Below are 23,637 nucleotides of genomic sequence, written 5' to 3' on the forward strand. Positions count from 1 at the left end.
ACAAGAGACAAAAAAAAGTTTCAAATGGACACAACAAAAAGTTTTACAGTTTGTGGTTTAAAAAAAAGGCTTAAATAATACTATTGGGTGATTAACAAAGACAAAAATATTGTACACTCAAAAAAGTATATAAACATGTACACAACCACACACACAACTCACCAAAAAAATAATCATTCACATCTCCTCTTCACTCTCTGACAAAATACCTTATTCCTTTTGTGATAAATAAGAGAGACTTGAACTGCTGGCACTTTTCTATTAGATGCTGTTGCCATAGGGACTGTCCCAATACAGTATCAACCAGGAAGTGATGTGGTCTTGTAATGAGTGACACACGGCGTGAGACATTTTTAGTTCAAGTTGCTCCCACGTAAACATCTTGAGTTAAATTTAGAACAAGCAAACACCTTGGGTCAACCTACTCCATGTTAAACCACTAATTGGAAAGATTGAATGAATGTGGGCTGCATTCAACTTGTGAATGATTCAGCCACATTGTTTGTTGTACAGTGTGTAGGCCTGCTCTGTGACCTGGAAACGATCGATGCTACCCTATCTAAGATCAACACCCTGGCTATTCTCTTTCCCCTTTCGTCATAGAGATTCTGATCAGCTGCTCCGTAAATCTAAATTATTCTGCTTTGTTCTGCATTTTTCAGTCTGACACAGATTTAAGAGTCAGCCTGGTTGACGGTGAGATGTCTCTGTGTGTCTTCCTGTTACAGATATCAGGATGTCAAAGCCAGTAGAGGTTGAGAAATTAGGGGCTGACTCACCATTGGACAGCACAGGTAAGATACACTGCTGTTGCCGGCAAATAAACAAACAAAGTACAAAGTATAAAGTTGTACGTATGCAATAACAGTATCGCAGTCGTCTGCTTGTGCGCTCATGCTCTAACACATGACCAATTTCTCATTTTTTCCTTTCCCTCCCACACAGATTCAGAGCGTAATGGACCTGAATCAAATCACCAGGTACATCTCACTCATGTGATTATTATGTTTATTCCCCACCTCTTTTATCTACATGATGTACTGAAAAAGATAAAAGTGCTTGTCAGATATTTGCAGGGCTGCAACTAACTATTGTTTTTTTCATTATCAATTAATCTATTAATTATTTTCTGATTAATCTTGTAGTCAATAACATGTCACAAAAGAGGGAAAACACCGTTTTCCAGAAACCATAGTGACTTTTTTGTTTTGTATGACGGATCTTCAATTTACAATTACACAAACTAGAGAAAAGCAGCAAGTCCTCGCATTTGAGAAGCTGGAACCGGCGAATGCTTGGCATTTTTTTTTCATAAATGAATTTAACAATTCATCAATTTTAAAGATTAATGATCAGCTAATTAGTTGATTAATCAACATTAGTAAGAGAAAATGGAATGTGTTATTTAAATTAATTTTGTCTGTTTCTCCTCCACAAGGCTCAGTCAATGAAAGTCAATCCCTTTCCCCTTTCACCAACCCTGAGCAGCAGCAAGGTGAGTGTGATTTATCATGTTGCCTGTGCGTGTCTGTGCGTATGTCTGCGCCCATGTTTGTGCATCTTTTGTGTTTTAACGACACACAATACGTTTATTGACAGTATTAGCTTTGTGTTCATTTCTATGCATTGAATTGATCTTTTGTTGTGTTCAGAGTTGAGGTTCATAATGTGTCGACTCTCCGCCCAATCTTGAATGTAAACAAATTCAACAAGAGTAGCGAGTGTGGTGGCACTTTTCCCCTCACAAAACACATTTAGAATTGAAATAATTCTATAATGCTACAAACTCACCAAAAGGTGAAATCTTCCTAATTTGCATGTCATGGGAGATATGCAAATCGGTGAGCTGGAAGAGTCCCCTCATGCCAGTCCAAACACGCCTGATTCTGGGAGAAAGGATCGTCCCTTTGTGCAAGGAAAAGAGAGCGTAGTGATCTCATTCCGTGAGAAAGACTATAGACACATTTCTGATCGGCTTACGTGTGACTAAATTTAAACATAAAATTCAAATAATCAGAATTGTATAGTATGATCTTATACAGCCAGGTAAGCTTACGTAGTTGTTTCTAATTGGCCTTTTTGACCAGTTCTAAGCTTTCTGTCTTTATCTCTTTTTCTGTTAACATAATGTTACAAGTTATGCTGTGAATACCCATATGTTTTTTTAAATTATCATTAATGTTCTTCTACCTTTTCCCCTCTGTTCTTTGTGTTTCTCCCAGAACAAGATGGAGGAGTGTGGTGATATGTCCCCGGCCCTTCCTCACTCTCACGGCCCGACCCCCTCACAGACAGCCCTGCAACATACACAGCTCATGCTGACCGGCTCCCAACTAGCAGGGGTAAGACACACGCCACTATGCGCACAGACACACACTTTGCTTTGCTTTTACCTTGCTTGCTTCTCTGTTTGCTGCTTTTTGAACACTTTGTTTCCTTCTTTGTCTCTCTCTGTCAATTTCCCTCTCAATTTCCTCCTCTCCTCTCCTCTCCTCTCTTCTCCTCTCCTCTCCTCTCCTCTTTTCTCCTCTCCTCTCCTCTCCTCTCTTCTCCTCTCCTCTCCTCTTTTCTCCTCTCCTCTCCTCTCCTCTCCTCTCCTCTCCTCTCCTCTCCTCTCCTCTCCTCTCCTCTCCTCTCCTCTCCTCTTCTTCTCTTCGCCAGTTGACCGCTCTGTTGCCAGCACAGCAGCAGTTGTTGCTGCAGCAGGCTCAGGCGCAGCTCCTGGCTGCAGCTGTGCAGCAGTCAAGTGCAGCCCACGCCGCTCACGCTGCCCACGCAGCCGCCCAAGCCAATCAGCAAGCTCAGGCAGCTGCCGCAGCAGCAAATCAGCAAGCCCAGCAGCAGCAGCAGCAGCAGGCGGGACAAACAGGCCAGCAGGCCCAGACGCAGTCCCAGGGACAGGGACAGAGCACACAGGAACAGACCGCCCAAAGTGTCCCTGTCCCACCTCCTCCACCCCAGCTCACCCTCTCCCAGCCAATCCAGCTCACCGCCCAGGTACTGACTGCCGATCAAAGCCACTTCCTGATGAGCAGCTTGATTGAGGAACCAGTGTCAAGCCGTGGAACAATTCTTCTTGCATGCCAATTGTATATTTCATGATTCACAGTTTCCACCTTGCACGCATTTTCCCTTTCTTTTCACTGACATTATACAATTAACAAAGTTTTTCCTCCTACTATGTTTTCTGTAAGTCCACAGCTGTTCCTCTTCTCAGATGCAGATAGATAAAATACCATAAGATTTTGTTTGTGTGTGTCTCAGCCCTCAGTCTGTTCTTAAAAAATTTGGGGTTTTTTTTATCTTTTATTCTCTCTGATCTCTCTGTTCTCTCCTGATTGAACAGGACATCCAGCAGCTGCTGCAGCTTCAGCAGTTGGTGTTGGTGCCCGGCCACTCGATCCCATCTCCTGCCCAGTTCCTCCTCCCACAGGCACAGCAGGGCCAGCAAGGTGGGCAGGCCTGTTACAGGAATAGTTTTTCATTTTTTGACCGAAATTTCAGAGTGTTAATATAAAATCTGCTTTATTGTTGTAATTATAGCAAATACTGTTCTTTCCTTTTCTACCAGGACTCCTATCGACACCAAATCTTATTCCGCTACCTCAGCAAAACCAAGGGAGCCTGCTGTCTGCTCCAACTAGAATGGGGCTCCAAGCACCGGTATGAGGAAAATGTCATGCTTATGTTAGTCAAAAGGACCGCTCACTCTCTGTAGAAACCAGTGATCAACAGACATTTCCATCTCTCACTGTCTTTCTTTCTCTCTTTCTCTCTCACCTTCAATCCTCCACTGTTGCACCTGCTACAGCGAGATAAGAGTGTGGAGGTGAGCGTGGCTGGAGGCGTGACTACGGTGCCCTCTGTGACCTCTCACCCCGAAGAACCCAGTGACCTTGAAGAGCTGGAGCAGTTTGCCCGCACTTTCAAACAGAGACGCATCAAACTGGGTTTCACACAGGTGGGAAGGTTACATTTGTACATTTCTTAGTCATCGCTGTGTTGCGACTTGTCTGACGGTGTTTTCTTCCTGTTTATATCTACCCAGGGAGATGTTGGCTTGGCCATGGGGAAGCTGTATGGCAATGACTTCAGTCAAACCACCATCTCCCGCTTTGAGGCCCTCAACCTGAGCTTTAAGAACATGTGCAAGCTGAAGCCACTGCTGGAGAAGTGGCTCAATGACGCAGGTGAGCTTTCGTCAAAATAACAGTACTTTTACCACATCTGCCCACACAAGTTTTATGACTACATAGAGTTGGTGTTATGAAAAGTAGTCAGATTGGGACTGACTGTGTGTGTGTGTGTGCATGTGAATTTCTCCTTCAGAGACCATGTCCATAGACAGTACCCTGCCCAGCCCCAGCTCGCTGTCCTCTCCCTCTCTGGGCTTTGACGGGATTCCTGGTCGCCGCAGAAAGAAGAGAACCAGCATCGAGACGAATGTACGCGTGGCCCTGGAGCGCGCTTTCTTGACGGTAAGTCAGAAATCTGAAAAGGCTGATTAAATTGTAAATGGTAACCTTTCAGGAGAATTACAATTATTCACTTGAAAATTAATGACCGACTTCCTCCCTCCATGCAGAACCAGAAGCCTACCTCAGAAGAGATCCTGCTGATCGCCGAGCAGCTTAACATGGAGAAAGAGGTGATCCGGGTCTGGTTCTGCAACCGCCGGCAGAAAGAGAAACGCATCAATCCCAGCAGTGCCACCCCTCCCTTACCCAGCCAGCCCCCGACTGCCCCACCAACGCACAAACCCCCCTGCTACAGTCCTCACATGGTACATGTGTGTAATCAACATAGTTTAATGGACATGAATGCCTCACAATGCTTACAGCATCTCCCCTGTGTGTATTTTGTAATAAACATCCCTGTTATTGTGCTGCAGCTGTTTGTGGTTAGTTACAGAAATTAGTTACAGAAACCTTCATCTCTTTCTGTTTCTCTCTGACAGATGTCCAGCCAGCTGTCGCAGGCCGTGACCAGTCTCAGCACAACAGTGACCACCATGTCCTCCGTCTGCCCCCTGACCTCCAGCCTCACCTCCACCCACCCCTCCCTCAGCTCTGCACCCTCCCCAGTGACTCCTCCTCCTCCTCCCCGCAGCACGGCCAGCCCAGCCACTCCCAGCCACAGCACACTCAACCTTAACACAGGGTAAGACTTCCACAATACACCACCTGGAATTCACTGCAGTCATGGTTTGGACGAATTTAGGGCTTTAAAGGGTTAGTTCACCCTAATTACAAAAACACATATTTTTAATTAACCTTTAGTGGTGTATAGCCATGCAAATTATTTTTAATTGGTCCAGTTTTTGAACTATGTGGCTCTGAGATTTCTGCAACCATCCCGATCCAGTGGAGACAGTTTTGTTTATGGTGCTCACAGTGAAAAGTTACATTTAAAGAAATTAAAAAGCAACATCTCTCTCCAGAAATGTTTCCATTGAACCTACTTTCCGTCAAAGCCTCTTAAGCTCTTCAGAGATGTTGCTGCTGAAATATATTTTTCAACACTGATCACCACGGAAGAAATTACATTCACCTCCGTTGTATTGGGTTGGCAGCAGAAATATCAGAGACGTATTTCAAAATCTGAACAAATTAAACCAAAACTATATGCATAGCCAGGTACCACTAGATATAAGTGAAAAAATAATTGTTGTTTTTTTTGTATTTGGGTGAACTGATCCTTTAAGTATTAGGGCTTTGTTTAGTTCTCTTTTGAAGTAAATATGAATATATCAACTCAATCATAATATTTGAAAAAATAACAGTTTCCCTGTCAACTGAATAAATAAAGGCAAAATATTGCAACTGCACACAACCACACATTTCCATAAACATGAATACAGCACTGCACCACGTTCGGTTCACCTGCAGTTTGTAGTTAAATGGTTGATACAGACACACTGATATCCCAACATGCCATTGGGCACCACTGCTTCCACTGTGCAGCAGTGATTCTAACCCTGTGTGTCTTTGTGGGTGTTTGTGTGTGATTCTTGTGTTCACAGCTTATGGCGTATGGGTAAAAAGAACGGTGACGTGTCTAACTACATCACCGATTTTGCTGCAAACTTGAGGTGAATACGACAAAGACGCACGTTACATGTCACGTTTTACTCACAACTCATGCAGAAAGTGCAAAATGCTGTTTGTGTATTGAATTATTTCTATCTACCATCATTAATGCATATTCAGTGATAGTTTTGGTGTTTTATACATATTAAAATGCTCTATTTCTTTCTGCATTTCTAACCTCTTGTTTACATCTGTACAGCCAACTAACTGTACAGCAACTTACTGCTCTTTATATGTACAGGACTGGATTTGTCCTCCGCTTGTCCTTGCTGCTAAACCTGCTTCTTTCCCACCTTTTCTCCTCTGCCTGTCTGTGTGCGTATATATGCTTGCACATGTATGGTGCTGTGTGTGTGTGTGTGTGTGTGTGTGTGCGCGTGTATGACACAACAGGAACACTGTGATGGGGGTAAACACAGGGATGAACCAAGCCCTCCTCGGTAACAATCCCCTGGCCACTATCCAAGGTGTGTGTGAGAGAAAGAGAGGCTGAAAGGCAAATGGGTTTACTCCAGCAAAGAGGAGGAAAAAAAGAGACATCAAGCTTAGCATCAGCACTACTCATCAACAGAATATAATTTAGAGGTCAAGGCTGAGGTGGAGGTACTTTATTATTTCATTTCAGAGGAAATCTTCAGGTCACAGAATCTGTAAAAACACAGAAAAGAGTTTTATGTTAAGTGCACAGGAGTACATTTTCCTCCGCTCATACAGTTACACAAACATTTGTCTGTCATACACTCCTACACACATAAATGCTCAAACATACACAGATACACTATGTACACAATACCACACACCTTCCTACACTTGAGCAAAGTATACAAGAATAGCAAAATAAGAAAAAAAGTGTACAGTCCTGCAGAATTGACCGCCAAACAGCACTGACCCCCGTCAGCAGAGCTGATTTTTAATCATACTTTGTAGTGTGAGGGTGTGATGGGGGGAGAGAGCCATATTAAAAAGAGAAGTATCATGATGAGTAATACAGTTACCATGGTGGGTGCATCAAAATCGTTCGGGCAGACTTCTGAGTGGAGACACGCTTGAATAGACAGAGAGACAGAGAGGTGGAGAGACCAAGAATGACTTTATTTCTCATATGTTGTCATCAATATCTATGAATCCATCCCATCAAGTGTCTGTGTGTGAGTGACATTGGTTGCATTAATGTGTGGGCTGTGTGTGTGCGTCTGTGCTGTCTAACTCATCTTTAGTTTTTCATGCCTGTATTTTATCATTAAATATATTGTTTATTAAAGGAAAAACTCACCGTAAATGATTTTAGCGCTGTTGTCAAACCCGCTATTTAGGAGCGACTTCTTGTAATTTATAGGAGATTTTTTTTATTTTTATGTAAATAAATGCAGCTATAACGAATGTGACAACATGAAACTTTGAAACTGTCAACCTTAAATGTCAGGCTTTGGTGTCAGAGTCAAAGAACAAGAGCTTTACTTAGGACTCACCATTTCACACCATTTTGATGCTCAACTCTCATACACCAAGAAATCGATCATAAATGAGGCAGAGATAACAGTTTCTCCACCAAACGTAGGCTCAACAGACCATAATGCAGTGACCCACTGCACATTTTGCACTTTGAGCAGTAGGGGTGCCTAATGCTTCCTCTCAAATGAAAAAAAATAAGAATCTGTTTTGCTGTTGCTATGCAATCACAAACATTATCAGGCTGTGCTCATTCGTAGCATTTTATGTGTGAAAGAAGCGCCGCATGAAGCACTGTTTTCAAGGGGAAAAACTGACAATTGTGCACCTTGTTTCCATAACAACAGACCACTCAATTTACCTGTTGCAGTGCTGTGCCACAAGATTAGTTTGCTACAGATATAAGACAAAATACAAAAAATTCAACAAGTTTCCATTGGAACACAGCATTGAAATGTGATTGATATCAGATTGTTTTCTTTGTCAAGTGTTTCTCAGCTTAGAAGCTCAAACGGTTCCAAAGAACAGGTAGAAGTGTACAACAGCTTCCTGAGTTCCTCATAACCGCTCCCTCTGCTTTCCATTTAAAAGAGGCAGTGACGGTTATTCTCCTCCTACTTCTACTGAATGCAACAAGTTCGGGCACTTTCTGTGGTCTGTGCACTGTAGAAAATCATTAACTTGAGTAGTTGTGGATGAGGTTGGTTGAAGGAAATTTGGTAGACCGAAACCTTGAATGAACACTTTATCACAAACTATAAATCCTCAACAGCGCTAAATATCATTTCTTGGTGACAAATACTGTTAAAGTGTCTTATAGTGAAATATTCCGTTAACCTTTAACCTTTCCTTCTCTCCCTCAGCCCTAGCAGCCAGTGGTGGCCAGCTGCCTCTTTCCAGTCTTGAGGGGGGCAGTAAGGTGATGCTGGGGGCCTCTGGGGGCCAGGGAGGGGGCCTCGCCTCCTCCCTCTTCCTCAACCACCCCGCCTTCCTCCACATGGGCCAGAAACCCGGCGCTGGACTGGTCAGCGCTGCCATAGCCAAAGCCTCCCAGGCCTCCCCCTTCCCCTCTGCCAGCAGCATCAGCCCCACCCCCTGTACCCCCTCCCCTTGCTCCAGCCCCGCCTCTTCCTGCTCCTCCAGCGAAATGGCACACAGCCCACCCTCTCTGGGCGGGGCCAAGATCGAGTGACCACGCCAAGGGCCAATCAGAGAGGAGGAGGAAGGAGGAAACAAGAACCTCGCCTTTCACACCAAAGCTATCTCTTTCTCTCTCTTGCGCTCTTCTTCCGTTATTTTTTCGCAATGGCTCTCTCCCTCTTTCTCTCCCAGTCTTTCAATGCCAAAAATACACAGAATGAAAGAGGAGAGAGGGAGGGAAAGAAGTGAAAGAGGGGAGAAGGGGGGGAAAGGGGAAGATTGAAACCAAAAATCTTTATCTATCCAAACAGATGGAGAGGAGGCAACGTGGGACCTTTTTGTCAATAACGTGTGATATCGACATGGCACCTCTCCACTCTTTCTCTCTAAAGGAAAACAAACCAATGACTCTTTAACAAAGAGGCGGAAGAGACGGCAGAGATGCATGTCAAAGTGCATAAACCAAAAATGACAAACGATAACTTGACTATGTGACAAAGGAATGGCGGCAAGGACAAAAAAAAAAAATTGAGAGGAGGACTGCGCTTACGTTTTCCTTTTCTTTTATAATTTCGAAAAGCTGCGGGTCTGAAGGAAGAGGAGTAGGGAGGATAAGTTTAAACCAAAAATTTACCTGAGGAGGAGGCGGAGGAGGAATACACAATGACAAAAAAAAAAAAAAAAAAAAAAAAACGACAACCATACCAAAATCCCAAATACCAAAAACCAAAAATACGGAGAGAAAAGCTTTATTCAAAGGACGTGTAAATACTGAAGCTATCCAGGACCAGGACTCTACTGCTACTGCTACTCACACACACACACACACACACACGCACACACACACACACATCAAGAGCCAATCCATCTTGCCATTGACTCATCCTGTTTGTCTCAGCTCATGTGTCTGTCATAGGTTTTCATGCTATTTCATGTCATGTCATGATATTTTGGATAATTTTGTAGAAGATTGTTTCTGTTGCCTGCCAGTAACTACTGTATCTCAACGACTTCATGCGTTTTAGTCTCTTTACCTACCTCTGGTTTTAAGAGCATAGGATAGCTTTCAACTCTCCTATTTGATTTTATTCCTTCCTTTAATTAATGTCCTTAACAGTAGTTTGTTATTCGGTATCTATTTTTTACACTTTGAGAAGGACTGTTGGGGTTTGTTTTTATTATTTATTAGTGTTATAATACAATCCAGCTCCTATTTATTGTTGCAGCTTTTCTAGTATTAGCTTTGGGGGTTTAAATCATCATCAGTGTCATCATCATTGTCTTCATCATACACATTTGTGTGGTCAGCGTGTATTTTGTTTTGAATGTGACTATTCTGCAGGAACAGAGATGACGGAGGTCCGACTGAGCGAAAAGATGCTCGTCTCAGTCTTCACCAAGTGCCACGGTTCCAAAATAGAGCTGGCACACTGCGAGTTGATTTCAAGGTGTGAATGAATTTGTTAAGATGTAAACATGTGACATTTTGTGCTCTTACTCGCACCACTCTTTCCCCACTCTTAAAAATAACCTATTATGAATGACTCCATGGCTAAATGAACATGCCCTGGAAACTTCACACACTGAAATGCCGTTTGTTAAGAGTGGCGACCATTTTGAAAGTATGAAATAGGGCTGTGATTGGAGATTTAAAGTAATAACCATTGAGACTGAAGGCTAAATGAGTCAATAAAGACAAGTTTAGTCACAGCCGGCTCTCATTCCTGCCTCGTCAATCAGCATAGATGCCCCGACACCTGTCTGTCTAGACATGTTTACTGATATTTGTCTGTTTTCATCATCACTCCATCAATCATATTTCACTGTCATTTTCCACCTCAGACTGCCATTAATTCTCAAATGGAAACCAAAGCATTCTCAAGGCTGGGCTCTTCTTAAAGAGCCTCATCCAAGACATTTGAACACAATAAAGACACAAGGGGGGGGTGTTGGGGGGAGGGTGCTGAGAACAGGACCCGACGTTACCGCTGGACGCCCCTGGTGTAATCCCCTCCACCTGACCCGTCCAAAAACTCTTGGGGGAAGCTTTATTTAGGGAACTGATCCTTACTCCGAACCCCCCAGAGAAGGGGTGCGCTGGGACAGGCAATGGAGGGAAACACTGTAGTGAGGGGAGCAGGCGTCACACTTTTTGTAAGAGGATACCAAAAATAAACCCAAACCAAAAAAAAAAACAAAACAAAACCCAACCCAAGGAATGACAGAAGCAAACCAAAAAGAACCCTAACCAAATGTGGCTGGAGGGAGGAGGGGAGGAGGACAAAGTGCAGGTGTTGAAAGGAGCCCTCGCATCTCTCTGTCTGTCTGTCTGTTAGCTTTAGGGCTGCAGCGTTCGTCCCACTCTGAAACTGTGTAGCATAGGCGGAGAGATAAATAGACAGGCAGATAGACAGGTGGGCAGAAGAAAGACAGACAATTCCTCCCCTCCTCTGCCTCTCACTCTCTCCAGCTCAGCTCTCTGGTCCTGGATGGAGCTAAACGCAAATGACCTCACTGAACTGAATCTTCTAAAATCTGTTTTTATTTTTCTGTTGGTTGGTTCTGATTGTTTTATCTCTGCTGTGTCTCTTGATGCCGTTTTATGTACTGTACTTTAGTGCTTATTACTCATTTGGAATAACGTACTCGCTTACTACAAGAGCTCCTTATTTTTTTCGTAGTCGTGCTAGAGATTTTTATCAGGTGGTTGGAAAAAATACTGTGAAAATTTAGCTTCCAGATTTTTATTAGATAAAGAAACAGACTGTCTTGGCAGAAAAAAGACACACAAAAAGCCAAAAACAAAGAGTTGAATAGCAAACCTTAAAATGCCAAACCAAATACTTAACCAAACCAAACACAGTAGAGAGGAACAGATGATCTGACTGCCCTCGCTGCATGAGGGCACAGAAATGGGTTAGTGTCAATTTGTCTGAGGTGAAACTGTGCATTTTTCTGTATTTAAGTGTTTTATGGGAGGCCAAATGCTAAAAAAAAAAAAAGAAAAGGGTCTGCGGTGATGTCTTGTCATTCATTTTGACCCCAAAGACGGCAACGTAATATAGACTTCAAGATACAGGATTATACACACAGCAGCAGCCTCAGCCAAGTTGACGGTTTGAGAGTTGGACTAAACGTATCCAAAGAATATTTGGTTTGATCCACACCAGAAAACAGTCGACACACGAGAATCGTTCTCGAACCAAACTTTAGATGTGGGGTTTGCACCTTAAAGGTGAAACCTTTTCTCCACATTGACTCTTAGACGGAATGTATCTGTTAGTGCTTCTATAGATTTTGTAGAAAAAAGATCTATGTTCTACTGCTTACTTATCGCTAATGTATTAAAAAGAAAAAACTTACAAAAAAGACTTTGAGAAAAAAAAGATCCTAAAAAACATTGATGATAATAACTTGATTTTAGACCAAAAATCTTAACTATCTCTCTTTGGACTTTTTATTTCTCCTTATTAAGATGATTTAGACTTTTTGATTGTACTATTTATTCAGGGTAGGGTTGATTTATTTGCTTGTTATCCTTTTTGTCTTGCTATTTATTTATTAATTTATTTCTAGAGATGCTTTTTTCACATTCTGGGATGTGTTTGTGATCGATTTTTTTTTTTTTGCCCCCTTGCTGAAGTTACTTCTTACTTCTTAAAAACCAAATAATACCAGAAATGCAACCACAGGTCCTGTAGGGACTTAATAAGAGAATATGGCTGAGTGGATGGTCGGCCATAAAGATATTCTCGTCCTCACTGAGACGACTCTTCTCTTAAAGGGGAGGGAAAGCTCACTGTAGTGAGAGGCAGCACTGTGCAGGACAAACACCTCATGATTCTCAGGAAGATAAAAAAAAAAAATCCAATTTGAAAGATGTTCATGTATGATAAATGCTTTCTGAACATACACATGCCTTTATGTCTCCTGATAATAAGACAAAAAAAGCAAGTTGACATTATGCTTCAATGGAGAAAACATTAATGTGATCTATGTGTGGAAAAGCTGCCTGAGTTAAAGCATTTGAGGTGTTTTTTGAGGCACAGTGCTTCTTCTGCTCTGTATATTTTCTCCACAGGGAGAACACACTGAAAGCTTTACAGCTACGCAACCAAAAAGCAAAACATAAGAGAAGATCAACTGGGGCAAAGGCTTAATTTTTTACAAGACAGAGAGGAAAGATGGAGGCAAGGGAGAAAAGGGCAATTTCGGATTCCGAGACATAAATTGCCCTATAATTGTCTCCTTTTTCTGTTTCTCTGTGTCTCTTTTTTTGTTCCACTTTTCTATAAGTTGGTTTAAACTTTTTTCTTCATCCACTGTAGGATGTAAAAGAGAGATAGTTCATCATATACCTCATATTCTTTGATGATAAACCAAATAGATGAATGCTTTAAAATGCGGGGTTTCAAGTGGGGATCAGGGCACCGGGTCGGTACGTGTTGACGTTGTGCTGGTGTGGCCGGGAGCAGACACAGTAGGTCAAAGGTCAAAGGTTGTTGTCCCTAATGGAGGTTAAACACAGAGGTTTGGGATTGATCTGGGAAGTATCAGATCATCGAATAGTTTTTCTCTATGGGATTCACAAGGTGCCATTTAAGGTCAAAGGGCCGTACTGGTTCATGCTCCGGTCTTGACACACACACAACTTGTCCCCCCCTGGAAAACACCCCCCGCTGTCTGTGTTGAGCTTTGACCACAGCCCCTCTCCTCATATCTGGCCCTCACTGCTTCCTCCCTGTCAAACATGGACTGCGGGCTTAAAGCTGCTCTGTGGCACTGATCTAGGATCAAATCTGTCCCAATCTGCTCTGGATCCATTTCTGACTTAAAAAGCTTCCAGATTCATGACTCAGAGCAACTTTATCACCGAGGTCGCCGAGCCCCCTCTCGCCTTTTAGGTCTTTATTGCCTGATGAGGGGGCACATTGAACAGTTAAATGTCCGTGTGCATCAGGGAGCACCGCAGGGCAGGTAACCGGGGAATGGCTGAGACCGAGTTTGCTAGGTGACGCATCCAGACACTTCTCATGACTCGGTGTGTTGAGAAAGTGGAAGTCGGACGGAGAGGTGTGCGTGCGATGAAACTGTTTCTTGTTTTGCTCATTATGTCTCTCGGGAAATTAAAGCAGAGATGCATCACTCTGCTGTTTCTGATGTGTCACTTTTTCGTGAATGTCAGGGTTTTTATGGCCCAAGTGTAAAGTGCAGGTCTCTGTGGTGGGGATACCCCCTTAGTGAATGATACCAAAGTCAATGCCCTGCCATGGGATCCAGCACAATGTACACACTCCCTAAAATCCTGATGTCCACCTGAGTGCTCAGGAACTCCACTTCCCTCCATACGGCTTATACACCTGCAGATTCATTCGTATTTCTTTCTCCAAACAATCATGTAGAGATTAGCTTTATATCATCCATGAAATTAGCTTTTAAGGATAGTTCAACTTTTCAGGAAATATTGGCTAATTTGTGTTCTTGCCCAGAGTTAAATGAGAAGATTGATACCACTCTCATGTATGTAAATATGAAGCTAGAGTTAGGAGTTGATTAGCAAAGCATAAATTGGGGAGTGGGGTGAAACAGCTAGCCTGGCTCACAAATTGATGTTTTTACTCTTCAGTTTTTGAAGGGATTAAACAAAATGAGATATAACATGTTAGTGAGCTTTAGTGGTGCTGGTAGGTGAGTTTTATTTACCTTTGGACAGAGTTAGGCTAGCTTTCCCTCCATGCTTCTACTTTTTAATGCTAAATTGAGCTAATTGCCTTCTGCCTCTAGCTTCATGATAAACATAGAGACAAAAGTGGTATCGATCTTCTCAGCTAACTCTCAGCAACAAAGCAAACCAGCCCCCCCCCCCCCAGAATGTCTTAACTATTCCTTTAAAAAGCAAGAATCAATGCTTAAACTTGATTGAAACAGTCAAGATAAGTAAATATCAGTTGGGCGGCAACTATCTCTGGACATCAAGGCAACCAGAGATGTAATCGTTGTTGGAGATTGAGAGACACAGTGAACAGAGCAAAGAAAACCACAGCAAAACAAGCTGCCACTTCTTCCTCCACCCGCTCTCATCTACACATATGCACTCTTCCTCTTTTTCATCCCTTTCTTCTTTCTCTCTCTTCTACAATACAGCTTTAGTCCAAAGGTTCTCCAGCAACACAGCAAAGTGAGTCAGATGTTAATAAAACCAAAGAGCTTTAACTTGACCTTCTCCTCAACACAAACCATCCACTGCATCCTTCACCTCTCTCTATCCATCCGCCCCTCCCGTGTGCCCTCGCCCAGCTCCGCTGTCACCTAGCGAGCCGGTCTTTGAAGCGTTAACCTCAGCTGTCCAAAGGGAAATAATAATAATAATGATAATGATGATAATTAAGATGATGATGATGATGAAATGTATATTTTTAAGTATTTGTCATTGGAAAAATAATCTTAAACTTCTCATAATTATGATGATCATGATGATGATGACAACGACGACGATGAAGATGATGATGATGATGATAATGAAGTTTCTCTTGGTATCTTTGTAGCTGTTCTGATCCTTTTTAAGTTCTTGTCCTTTCTGCTCGTGCTGCCAGAGTACTGCTTAACTCCCATCAGCCCCCCTCCACCCCCCTTTTTCATTTGGTTTACCCCCATGTTTGGTCCTAACCGTCTACTTGTCTGACCTTTGCCCCCTGGCTGTTTGTCTACACCTGTGCGTGCCTGTATGTATGTATGAGTGTGTGAAACCTGAGCTGTCAAACATTGACAAGGGGGTTTTCCTGGGAGTTTGAGATTTTCTCTAGAAGTGGTTTCCTCTTGTTGTTTGCTGTTAAAGAGGGGAGGGGCTCAGTCCATTGCATTTCCACCTGTGAATGATTGTGTGTGTGTGTGTGTGTGTGTGTTTGTGATGAGGTGGGGGTTGCTGGAAAATGGGATGGGTGTGGTTAGCTGCAGCAGTTTGCAAAAAAGACCAAAAGATTCCTTGTTATTTGGACAACAAAAAGCCCCCGTACATAACCTGTACTGTCAACTGTAACGTACTGTTTGCCAACTTCCTAGTACATGTAGCTATAATTTCCCCTGTCACAACAGTCAGATTCCTTATTGTGTGTGTGTGTGTGTGTGTGTGTGTGTGTGTGTGTGTGTGTGTGTGTGTGTGTGTGTGTGTGTGTGTGTGTGTGTGTGGTCAGGTATGTCATCACTCCTCCCTTTGTGTCTTCCATCCTGTGAGCAGTCCCCCCCCCCCTCCCTCCCACCTCTCCCTCTTCCCTTTCTGTCTCCCCCTTCTTCTCCCTTGTGGTAGCAAGTTAGCCTTTTAGTGTATTTATCTTGAAAACCAAAAAAAAAAAGAAGAAAAATAACTCTGCTTGTTCATTGTACAGTGTTGTTCATTTTAAGTCATTTTTGTAACTGAAAGTGTTTCATTCATCCAAATAAAACAGGAGACAAAAACTGTACAGATGACCCCCTTACAGCCTCTTGTCTGTTTCTTAGTCTTTCCTGTCAATATCTGTACTCTATGCTACTGTACATATTTTCATCTTGAACCACAGGTTTCGCTTGTTTGAGAAACCTCATCTTCTAAAAGAGAAATGTATCTCAACATGTCATGCCATGTTTTAACCAGGAGAGGGAGCTGTAAGATTTAAAATCACTGATACTTTACCAAACAGAGGTCAGACACATTTTCTCTGATGTTAGGGGCTGAGATTATCTGCTGCTTTTTTATAAATCACTTGGTCAAAATTGACCCAGTTTGGGTCAGTGTGGCACCAACAATACTGGGTTAACTTAACAAAGTGCCGATGGGTAGAAAACCATTAGGTCACCAATCAAACCCAAGACTGTTGGGTTAAATTAAATATGGTTTCTTGTGAACTGTTATAGTCTCTTTTCAAACTTACATGTTACTGTTTGTTATAATTGTTGACAAAAATATGTATCCTTTACTGGTTTATTGTCAGTGGTGGAAATTAACTAAGTACATTTTCTAAATTAATGTATAATTTTTAGGTACTCGCACTTTACTTGAGTATTTCCATTTTATGCTACTTTATGCTTACACTCCACTACATTTTAGAGGGAAATATTGTACTTTCTACTCCACTACATTTATTTGACAGCTTTAGTTACTTTTCAGATGAAGATTTGACACAATGGATGATATCACAAGCTTTTAAAATACAACACATTGTTGAAGGTGAAGTGGTTTCCAACTTTTTTGGCTTTTGACGTCTTACAAAAAGCAGTGTGTAGTCGGGGTCACATTTCAGATGTCTATGAGTTGTCAACAGCTCCACCAAAAAGTGATTTTTCCCTCTAAACTCCTCACATGGTTTCATTTAAGTAAATGTTCAAATGATCCAATATCTCACCAGAAATCAACGATTAGAGAAAAAGTCCCAAAACTGAAAACAGATTTATGTATCAGAAGTTTGTTTTTTCTTCTTCCCTCTCCCACTAATCATCTCACGACCCCTCAGATTTATCTGGTGACCCTTTGGAGGCGCCCCACCCCTAGGTTGGGAACCACTGGACTGAACTAGCTAACTGTATATACAGTAGTTGAAACTAGCTCCACCTCCAGCAGCCACAACAGTAGCATGCTGCTCTAACACTGATGCTTCAGTATTAATAATCTAATGATGTCATATTTAATAACATATCAGTCAGAGGGACCAAACCACTACTTTTACTTTAATATTATATAATATTATAATAAGTGCATTTTGCTGCTGATACTTTTGTACTTTTACTTAAGTAGGATTTTTCATGCAGAACTTGCAATTAAGTATTTTTACATTGTTTACTTTAACTTAAGTAAAGGATCTAAATACTTCTTCCGCCACTGTTTATTATGCACATACTTTCATTTCAGGGTAAATCTTGAGCTTTTTGTGTGTAACACTTTGTCAAAATATACATATTTTTGGCTGATAACCTAACTAAAATAATGCTAAAACTGGGTTGAAACAAGTCATTCTCTTGAGTTTGATTAGTGACTCAGTGGTTCTCTACTAGTTCTTGGGAACTGGATGAGATTAACTCGTCAGCAGTGAATTGACCCAAACTGATTGTGGCTTTTTTTTTATTGTAAGACACTTTGAGTGAGATGATCTCATGTAGGTGACAGCTGCAAAGTGTCCCCACACTCTGGAGCTAAGTTCTCACCCAGGAGACATGTTGAGGGGGGAAAGGAGTCACTCTTATTCCTCCCTCCATTCATTTTCTCTCAGCTGAGTCAGGGGATATCTGCTAATTGACAAACAGCATCGCATACATTTGGCCTTCCTCCACCGCCCTTCCTCATCCTTAAGAAGTGTATGTTTGTCTCTCTGTCTGACTGCTTTGTTGTCTTCTTCCACATTCTCCTCCTCCTCCTCCTCCTCCTCCTCCTCATCCTCCTCTCCCAGCTCATTGCTCTCCCTCTCTTGTTAACTGCCTCTCCTTCAGTCTGTCTCCCTCTCCCTCCCTCCTTCTTCCCCCTGCTGTGTGGCACAGTAGGTGGATGATTAGGTAGGATGTTGGAGTGTGTAAGTGTGACAGCTTTCAGACACCCACCTCCGAGTTGAGTCACGGACGGCGGTGGTAAGCATGTGATCCTATCACCAGGGTGACTCGGGTAGATCTGTGTTGCTGTGTTGTCGCATCAACATGTAATTTTTGTTCTTTTCCAAAAGGTTTAGAGATATCTGAAGTTCATATCTCTTTAATATGCATTGATTGGTGTTTTTAATCACAATCCCCAAATAGGAATGTCTTTTAAATTCCAAAAATAACAAGTCACATCACAAGTACTTTTCTTAGATAAAATGTTGTTGCTATGTAACAACACTGAGTCAAAATGTCACGGTATCTCTTGAGTTATTATAGAAGGGAGTAAATAATTTGCTTTGGCACTGATGGGCATCATAACTGTCTGCGTGGCTTTGTTGCAACGCTAAATGTTTGACATCATCTTAGCGACAACGCCTGTAAAGTCACTCTCCATGACTGTAAAACCAGACCATGGCATGAAAGCGGGTAACTGGAGAGCAACATAGTTGAGGTGAGGAGTCAGTTAACACAGTAGTAATTCTATTAGATTTGGAAGAAACCCAGCAAAGGTGGAATTGGCTATGAATAAGGCCTCACTGTGTCAGTGGTACGAGAAGACAGAATGCCAGCTGTCAGTTTAACCAGGAACACTGCCAGTGTGTGTGTGTGTGCATGTGTGTGTGTGTTATTGGTGCCAGTGAGAGACAGTGCAAACGGTGAAGTGCCACTACGCAGATCTGGTTTCCCTCCCTGAGCAGTAGTGTGTGTGTGTGTGTGTGTGTTTTGTTGTGTAGGTTATAGTGTGTGTGTGTGTATGTGTGTATGTGTCAGTTTACTGTTGCCTCTCCGATTGACCTCCTGCCCTCTCCCAAAGCCACACATGGAAAGGTTTATTGGTGTATTTTGCTCAAACTGTAATGCATGTGTTAAAGTACTTATCCAGACAATTATTCAGCTAGCAGCTGCTCCCAGAGAATTTTTTTTTTTGCATTTTTGAAAACAACCTTCTTACTGAGTGGGAATTGTTCTAATATGCACCAAACAATTCAGCTATTAACTCTCAGACCCAGATTTAAAACTAGTCACATCTAGTCACATCAATAAAGAACAAGTTAACAGAACTGTCCGTTATGAGGGCGGTCCATAACAGTACAAATGTTTTATTGGCATCTTACTGCAACTAACAATTATTTTTATTACCAATTTTTATCATTTAGTCTATAAAATGTAAAAAAAAAAAGTGTAGTCACAGCTTCCCAGAACCCAAGATGATGTGTTTTCCAACCAACAAAACAAAGAGTCTACAGCTATTCTAGCAGCTCTTTAAGGCTGTACTTCAGCACAGCAGTGCTTCGAGCTAAATGCTAATATCAGCATGCTAACAGTGACAATGCTATTATGCTGATGTCTAGCAGGTCTAATGTGTAAAAAACTGAAATGTTGATGTGAAATGAAAGATTAGGGGATTGAATCATTACAATTCATCCTGAAGGGGATGGGAATGTCTGTAACAAAATTTCATAGCTATCAGTCCAATAGTTGTCAACTAAAGAGCCACAAATGTAAGTGTCATGGTGGCGCTAGAGGAAAAGTTGGTAAGGATCCCAAAAGTCATTAGAATTTATCCTCTGGGGACAAATTTCATGACAAAGCATCTAATTGAGACATTTCAGTTTGGGCCAAGTGAGCGAGCGACAGGATGACATTACCACCCCTAGAGTTACGTTGCTAACATGGTTAAAAATCAAAGATTGTCTATTTACAATCATATAAAACATACACAGCAGTTTCTCACATTTAACATGTAGGAACTGAGCATTGTTTGACATTTTTGCTCGATAAATGACTTAAATAATGACTCAGTCATCAAATTTGTCGTTGAAAACTGTCTCGATGAATCGTCTGATTCTCACATTGTTTAAAACAGTATCATTAAAGCAAAGCAGGATGTAATCTTCACAGAGTAAAAACGAACTCAGATGGAGTGATAGCACATGTAAGAATCTGTCACTTTTAATTCTTTACTTTGGATGTTTTATTATATGAAGCACAGCACAAAAGAAAATACATCTCTGTCGATTTCAAAGTGGATAAGACAAGGACGATGTCATTGTTTTTAGTCCTTTGACTGAGATTAGTTTTGTTTGCTTTTACAAGAACTATGGAGAATCATTGTTTTCACCTTTCCTTCTTCATGCAAACAGAAAAAGCAGCCTCAGCTCATAACATGTTCACAGAGGTTTCTTTAAAAGAATAATCAATTCTGTTCCATTCATTTAACAGCTTTCTTTGAATAGATTAAAGATAGATTTGGCCTTGTCTTGCCAGTGGTATTGTTGTTCAGTCACTTCAGGGTATGTGTGGTTAAATACATGAAATAGAAAATGAAAGTATCTCTAAATGAAAGTGTCTGAGGCAAATATGGCTTCTGAAAGCTTTAGGTTGATGATATTACTGTTTTTTCTGAGGTTTCTTCTGGTTTCTTTGACTTCCTGCCATCTATTGAATATCATTGAAATGTTTACAGTTTGAATCCTTCTGGGTAAATCGTGAAAAATGGCATAATAAGCATCACATAAATATGCCATATAGCGAGAAAATGGATATGTTGTGCGTTTCTGCTCCTGTTTCCTTATCCTCCTCCTCTTATCTGTCTTTCTGTCATTCCCTCTGCCTTCACCTTGTCAATATAACACCAAAAGCCTAAATGAAGGCAGGATGCCGACACTCCACGGAAATTAACATCATAGAGCAAGGGAGAGATAAGGATGTGACAGTCATTTAGTAAGTGCCTCCTCCATTCTTTCATCGCAACAGTTTTATGGGATCTGAACGTTAGTCAGAAACACACACAAACACAGACACATACACGAACACACACCGAGAGCAGGCACAGCAGGGATGCCGTCCACCCCCTGAATGACACATCAGCCAGAGCTCCCACTGCCCAGAGTAACCCGACATAACACTAACAGCTCCTGTCAGTGCTGCTCTCCACAGCCTTACAGATGATCACTTCCATTTTCTTCAGATTTCACATACTGACAATAACCAGGAACACTAAGACTACAAACCTTTTTGGTTTTTAGAGTCAACAATGCCACAGTTTTGACAACAACAAAAAAAAAGGTCACAAGGTCTACTTCCTACCTTTTTCCAGACCTCTCAACCATGTTTGCCTAGTTGTCATGGAGATAGCTTAGTGCCAGTGTGCCATATTTAAGTCAAGCGATGACCACTGAGTTATCTCCATCCACTGACCAAGACCACAAGATGCAATTGAAAATGCCAGAAAAAGCAAGTAAGTGGACCTTGAGTTAAGTTTTTTTTTTTTTTTGTCAAACTGCAAGTCAGGGAAAATAAACCACATGTCTACGGTGGTGACCGCACATGCAAACCATATCAATCTGATCAAGGATCTCTTAACACTAAGAGCAACTTCTCAGCTCTTCATCAGACTCATGAAAAGGTACAAAGGTTCAAAAGCTAAAATACGTTAAAAACAACAGTTTGTATATTAGTGATGGCACACAGGTGTGTAAAACAGGCTTCACTTCAGACCATCAATAGTATCTGAAAGTGTAATCAAAAGCAAAATACAAAATGCAAAAGTAAACTGGAGAAACTGACTGAAAAGTCAAGAATGAACTTTCACATTGAGTATTGCTATGCAGGGGTTGTAGGAAAAGAAAAGGTGGACACCAAAGGAGGAATGTGGAAATTTAACGCCAGATGGAGGATCACATGAACAAATATGATACAACTTTAGCTGCAGGGCATTTTAGGCACGAGTTAACAATGACGTTTTTCTTTCCAGCCATTTAGTGTTGACAAACAGGACTACAACCGGCTAATGATTTATGTCCCTGACAGGGTACAGCGTGAAACAAGACAACAATCTATAAACATGCTAACAACTCTGTGAGGCAGTGCTCACAGTGACTATGCTAACATGCTGACATTTGGCAGGTATAATGTTTACCACGTCACCATGTGTTAGCATGCTAACATTTGCTAATTAGCACTCAACATAAACTACAGCTGATTCTTAGTGGTGGATCAACCAACAGATTGATTTAAAAAAAAAAAAATTAAAAATGAAATGGGATGAAAAACGAAAGAGATTTATAAAAAGACACTTATGTTAGATCTTCTCTGCATTAAGCCACTCCTTTTTTGAATAAACATTATCTTTATATATCTGTGTATGACTCACGCACAAGACAACTACTACCACAAAAATCTAAAATCACTAAAATGTCATTCTTGACCATGAAAACTGTACTTTAAAAAACATCTTAAAGGAGCAGTGTGTAGAATTTAGCAGCATCTAGCAGAACAGACTTGGCAGAAATGGAATATAATATTCATAAGTGTGTTTTAATTAGTGTATAATCAGCTGAAAATAAGAATCATTGTGTTTTTGTTACCTTCGAATGAGCCCTTTCTATCTACATGGGGAGCAGGTCCTCTCCCACAGAGTCCGCCATGTTGCACTGCCATGTTTCTACAGTAGCCGAGAATGGACAAATCAAACACTGGCTCTAGAGAGGGCCTTTCACATTTTTCGCGTGTATCACGGCCACTGTAGGTTCTCCTACATGCTTGGAAGGGTGTAGGCTAAATCCTACGCTCTGCCCCTTTAACTCAAGGTCCACTTGCTAACTTTTGCCAGAGCTTTTTTTTTTTTTTTTTGCCATTTTTACCACATGGATTTATCTATGGAGTTATAGGCCTATCCGTGCCTCATTCCTGAGCACGTGATCAGACATTTTGAGCACAGAATAACATTTTTTGCAAGGACATGAATTACATTTTTGTGGAGAAATTATCATGCACAGAATTGTTTTATTTGAGTGCACAAAAATAAATATTGTTGTGAAAAATGTATTTGCAGGTTTGCTAATATCCACCTAAATGCACAACAATAACTTGTTTTGCTCAGTTTTACTCATTTCCCTCTAAATTTCCCTGATGGCACAAACAAACATGAGAGTGCACAAAGATGTTGAGAATGAAAGACAGACACTGTTAGTTAGTGTCTATGGGTTTGTGAGCACACAGAAAAGGGAAATTGAGAGGGGAAATGAGTAAAACTGAGTCAAAGAGGTAATCAATGTGCACTTATGTGAATAATAGCAAAATAAATGTGCTAAGCAGAATAGATTTTGTTTTGCTCAAATTAAATTATTCTTAACATAATAAGACTTTCTCAAAATGTCAAATTTCTCACCCAGGAATGAGGCACAAATATAACTTCTTACTCATCCAGTCATCCATGGCCTTCTGTCTGCTGAAGAAGAATCTAAGAAGCCTTCAAAAGCTCCAGACAAAGCTAGTAAGAGGGCCTTAAGTTAATATTTGTGTTTTTTTTAATTAAGCTAAACTAGTGAAATGCTTTCAAGCTTCTTCTGTTATTGAA

General features: G+C 41.4%; 1 protein-coding gene across 6 annotated transcripts in view; it reads left to right on the forward strand.

Annotated features, from left to right (window-relative positions):
- Positions 1–10,119, forward strand: part of pou2f2a (POU class 2 homeobox 2a) — a 60,416-nt gene extending 50,297 nt beyond the window's left edge. For 3 of the 6 annotated variants that reach the window (XM_044360091.1, XM_044360089.1, XM_044360090.1), the window contains exons 2-16: positions 729–794; positions 946–980; positions 1,439–1,495; positions 2,223–2,342; positions 2,662–2,997; positions 3,347–3,452; positions 3,572–3,663; positions 3,812–3,961; positions 4,049–4,190; positions 4,330–4,478; positions 4,586–4,783; positions 4,958–5,160; positions 6,023–6,091; positions 6,483–6,556; positions 8,402–10,119. In XM_044360091.1, the coding sequence (XP_044216026.1) occupies positions 729–794; positions 946–980; positions 1,439–1,495; positions 2,223–2,342; positions 2,662–2,997; positions 3,347–3,452; positions 3,572–3,663; positions 3,812–3,961; positions 4,049–4,190; positions 4,330–4,478; positions 4,586–4,783; positions 4,958–5,160; positions 6,023–6,091; positions 6,483–6,556; positions 8,402–8,730 (2,126 nt within the window). In that variant the 3' untranslated portion in view covers positions 8,731–10,119. The remainder of the gene's footprint in view (positions 1–728; positions 795–945; positions 981–1,438; positions 1,496–2,222; positions 2,343–2,661; positions 2,998–3,346; positions 3,453–3,571; positions 3,664–3,811; positions 3,962–4,048; positions 4,191–4,329; positions 4,479–4,585; positions 4,784–4,957; positions 5,161–6,022; positions 6,092–6,482; positions 6,557–8,401) is intronic. The other 3 variants (XM_044360092.1, XM_044360094.1, XM_044360093.1) reach the window with 2 other exon arrangements.
- Positions 10,120–23,637: the final 13,518 nt, after the last annotated feature.

The sequence above is a fragment of the Thunnus albacares genome, chromosome 8 (genome assembly GCF_914725855.1).
Source record: "Thunnus albacares chromosome 8, fThuAlb1.1, whole genome shotgun sequence".
NCBI lineage: Eukaryota > Metazoa > Chordata > Actinopteri > Scombriformes > Scombridae > Thunnus > Thunnus albacares.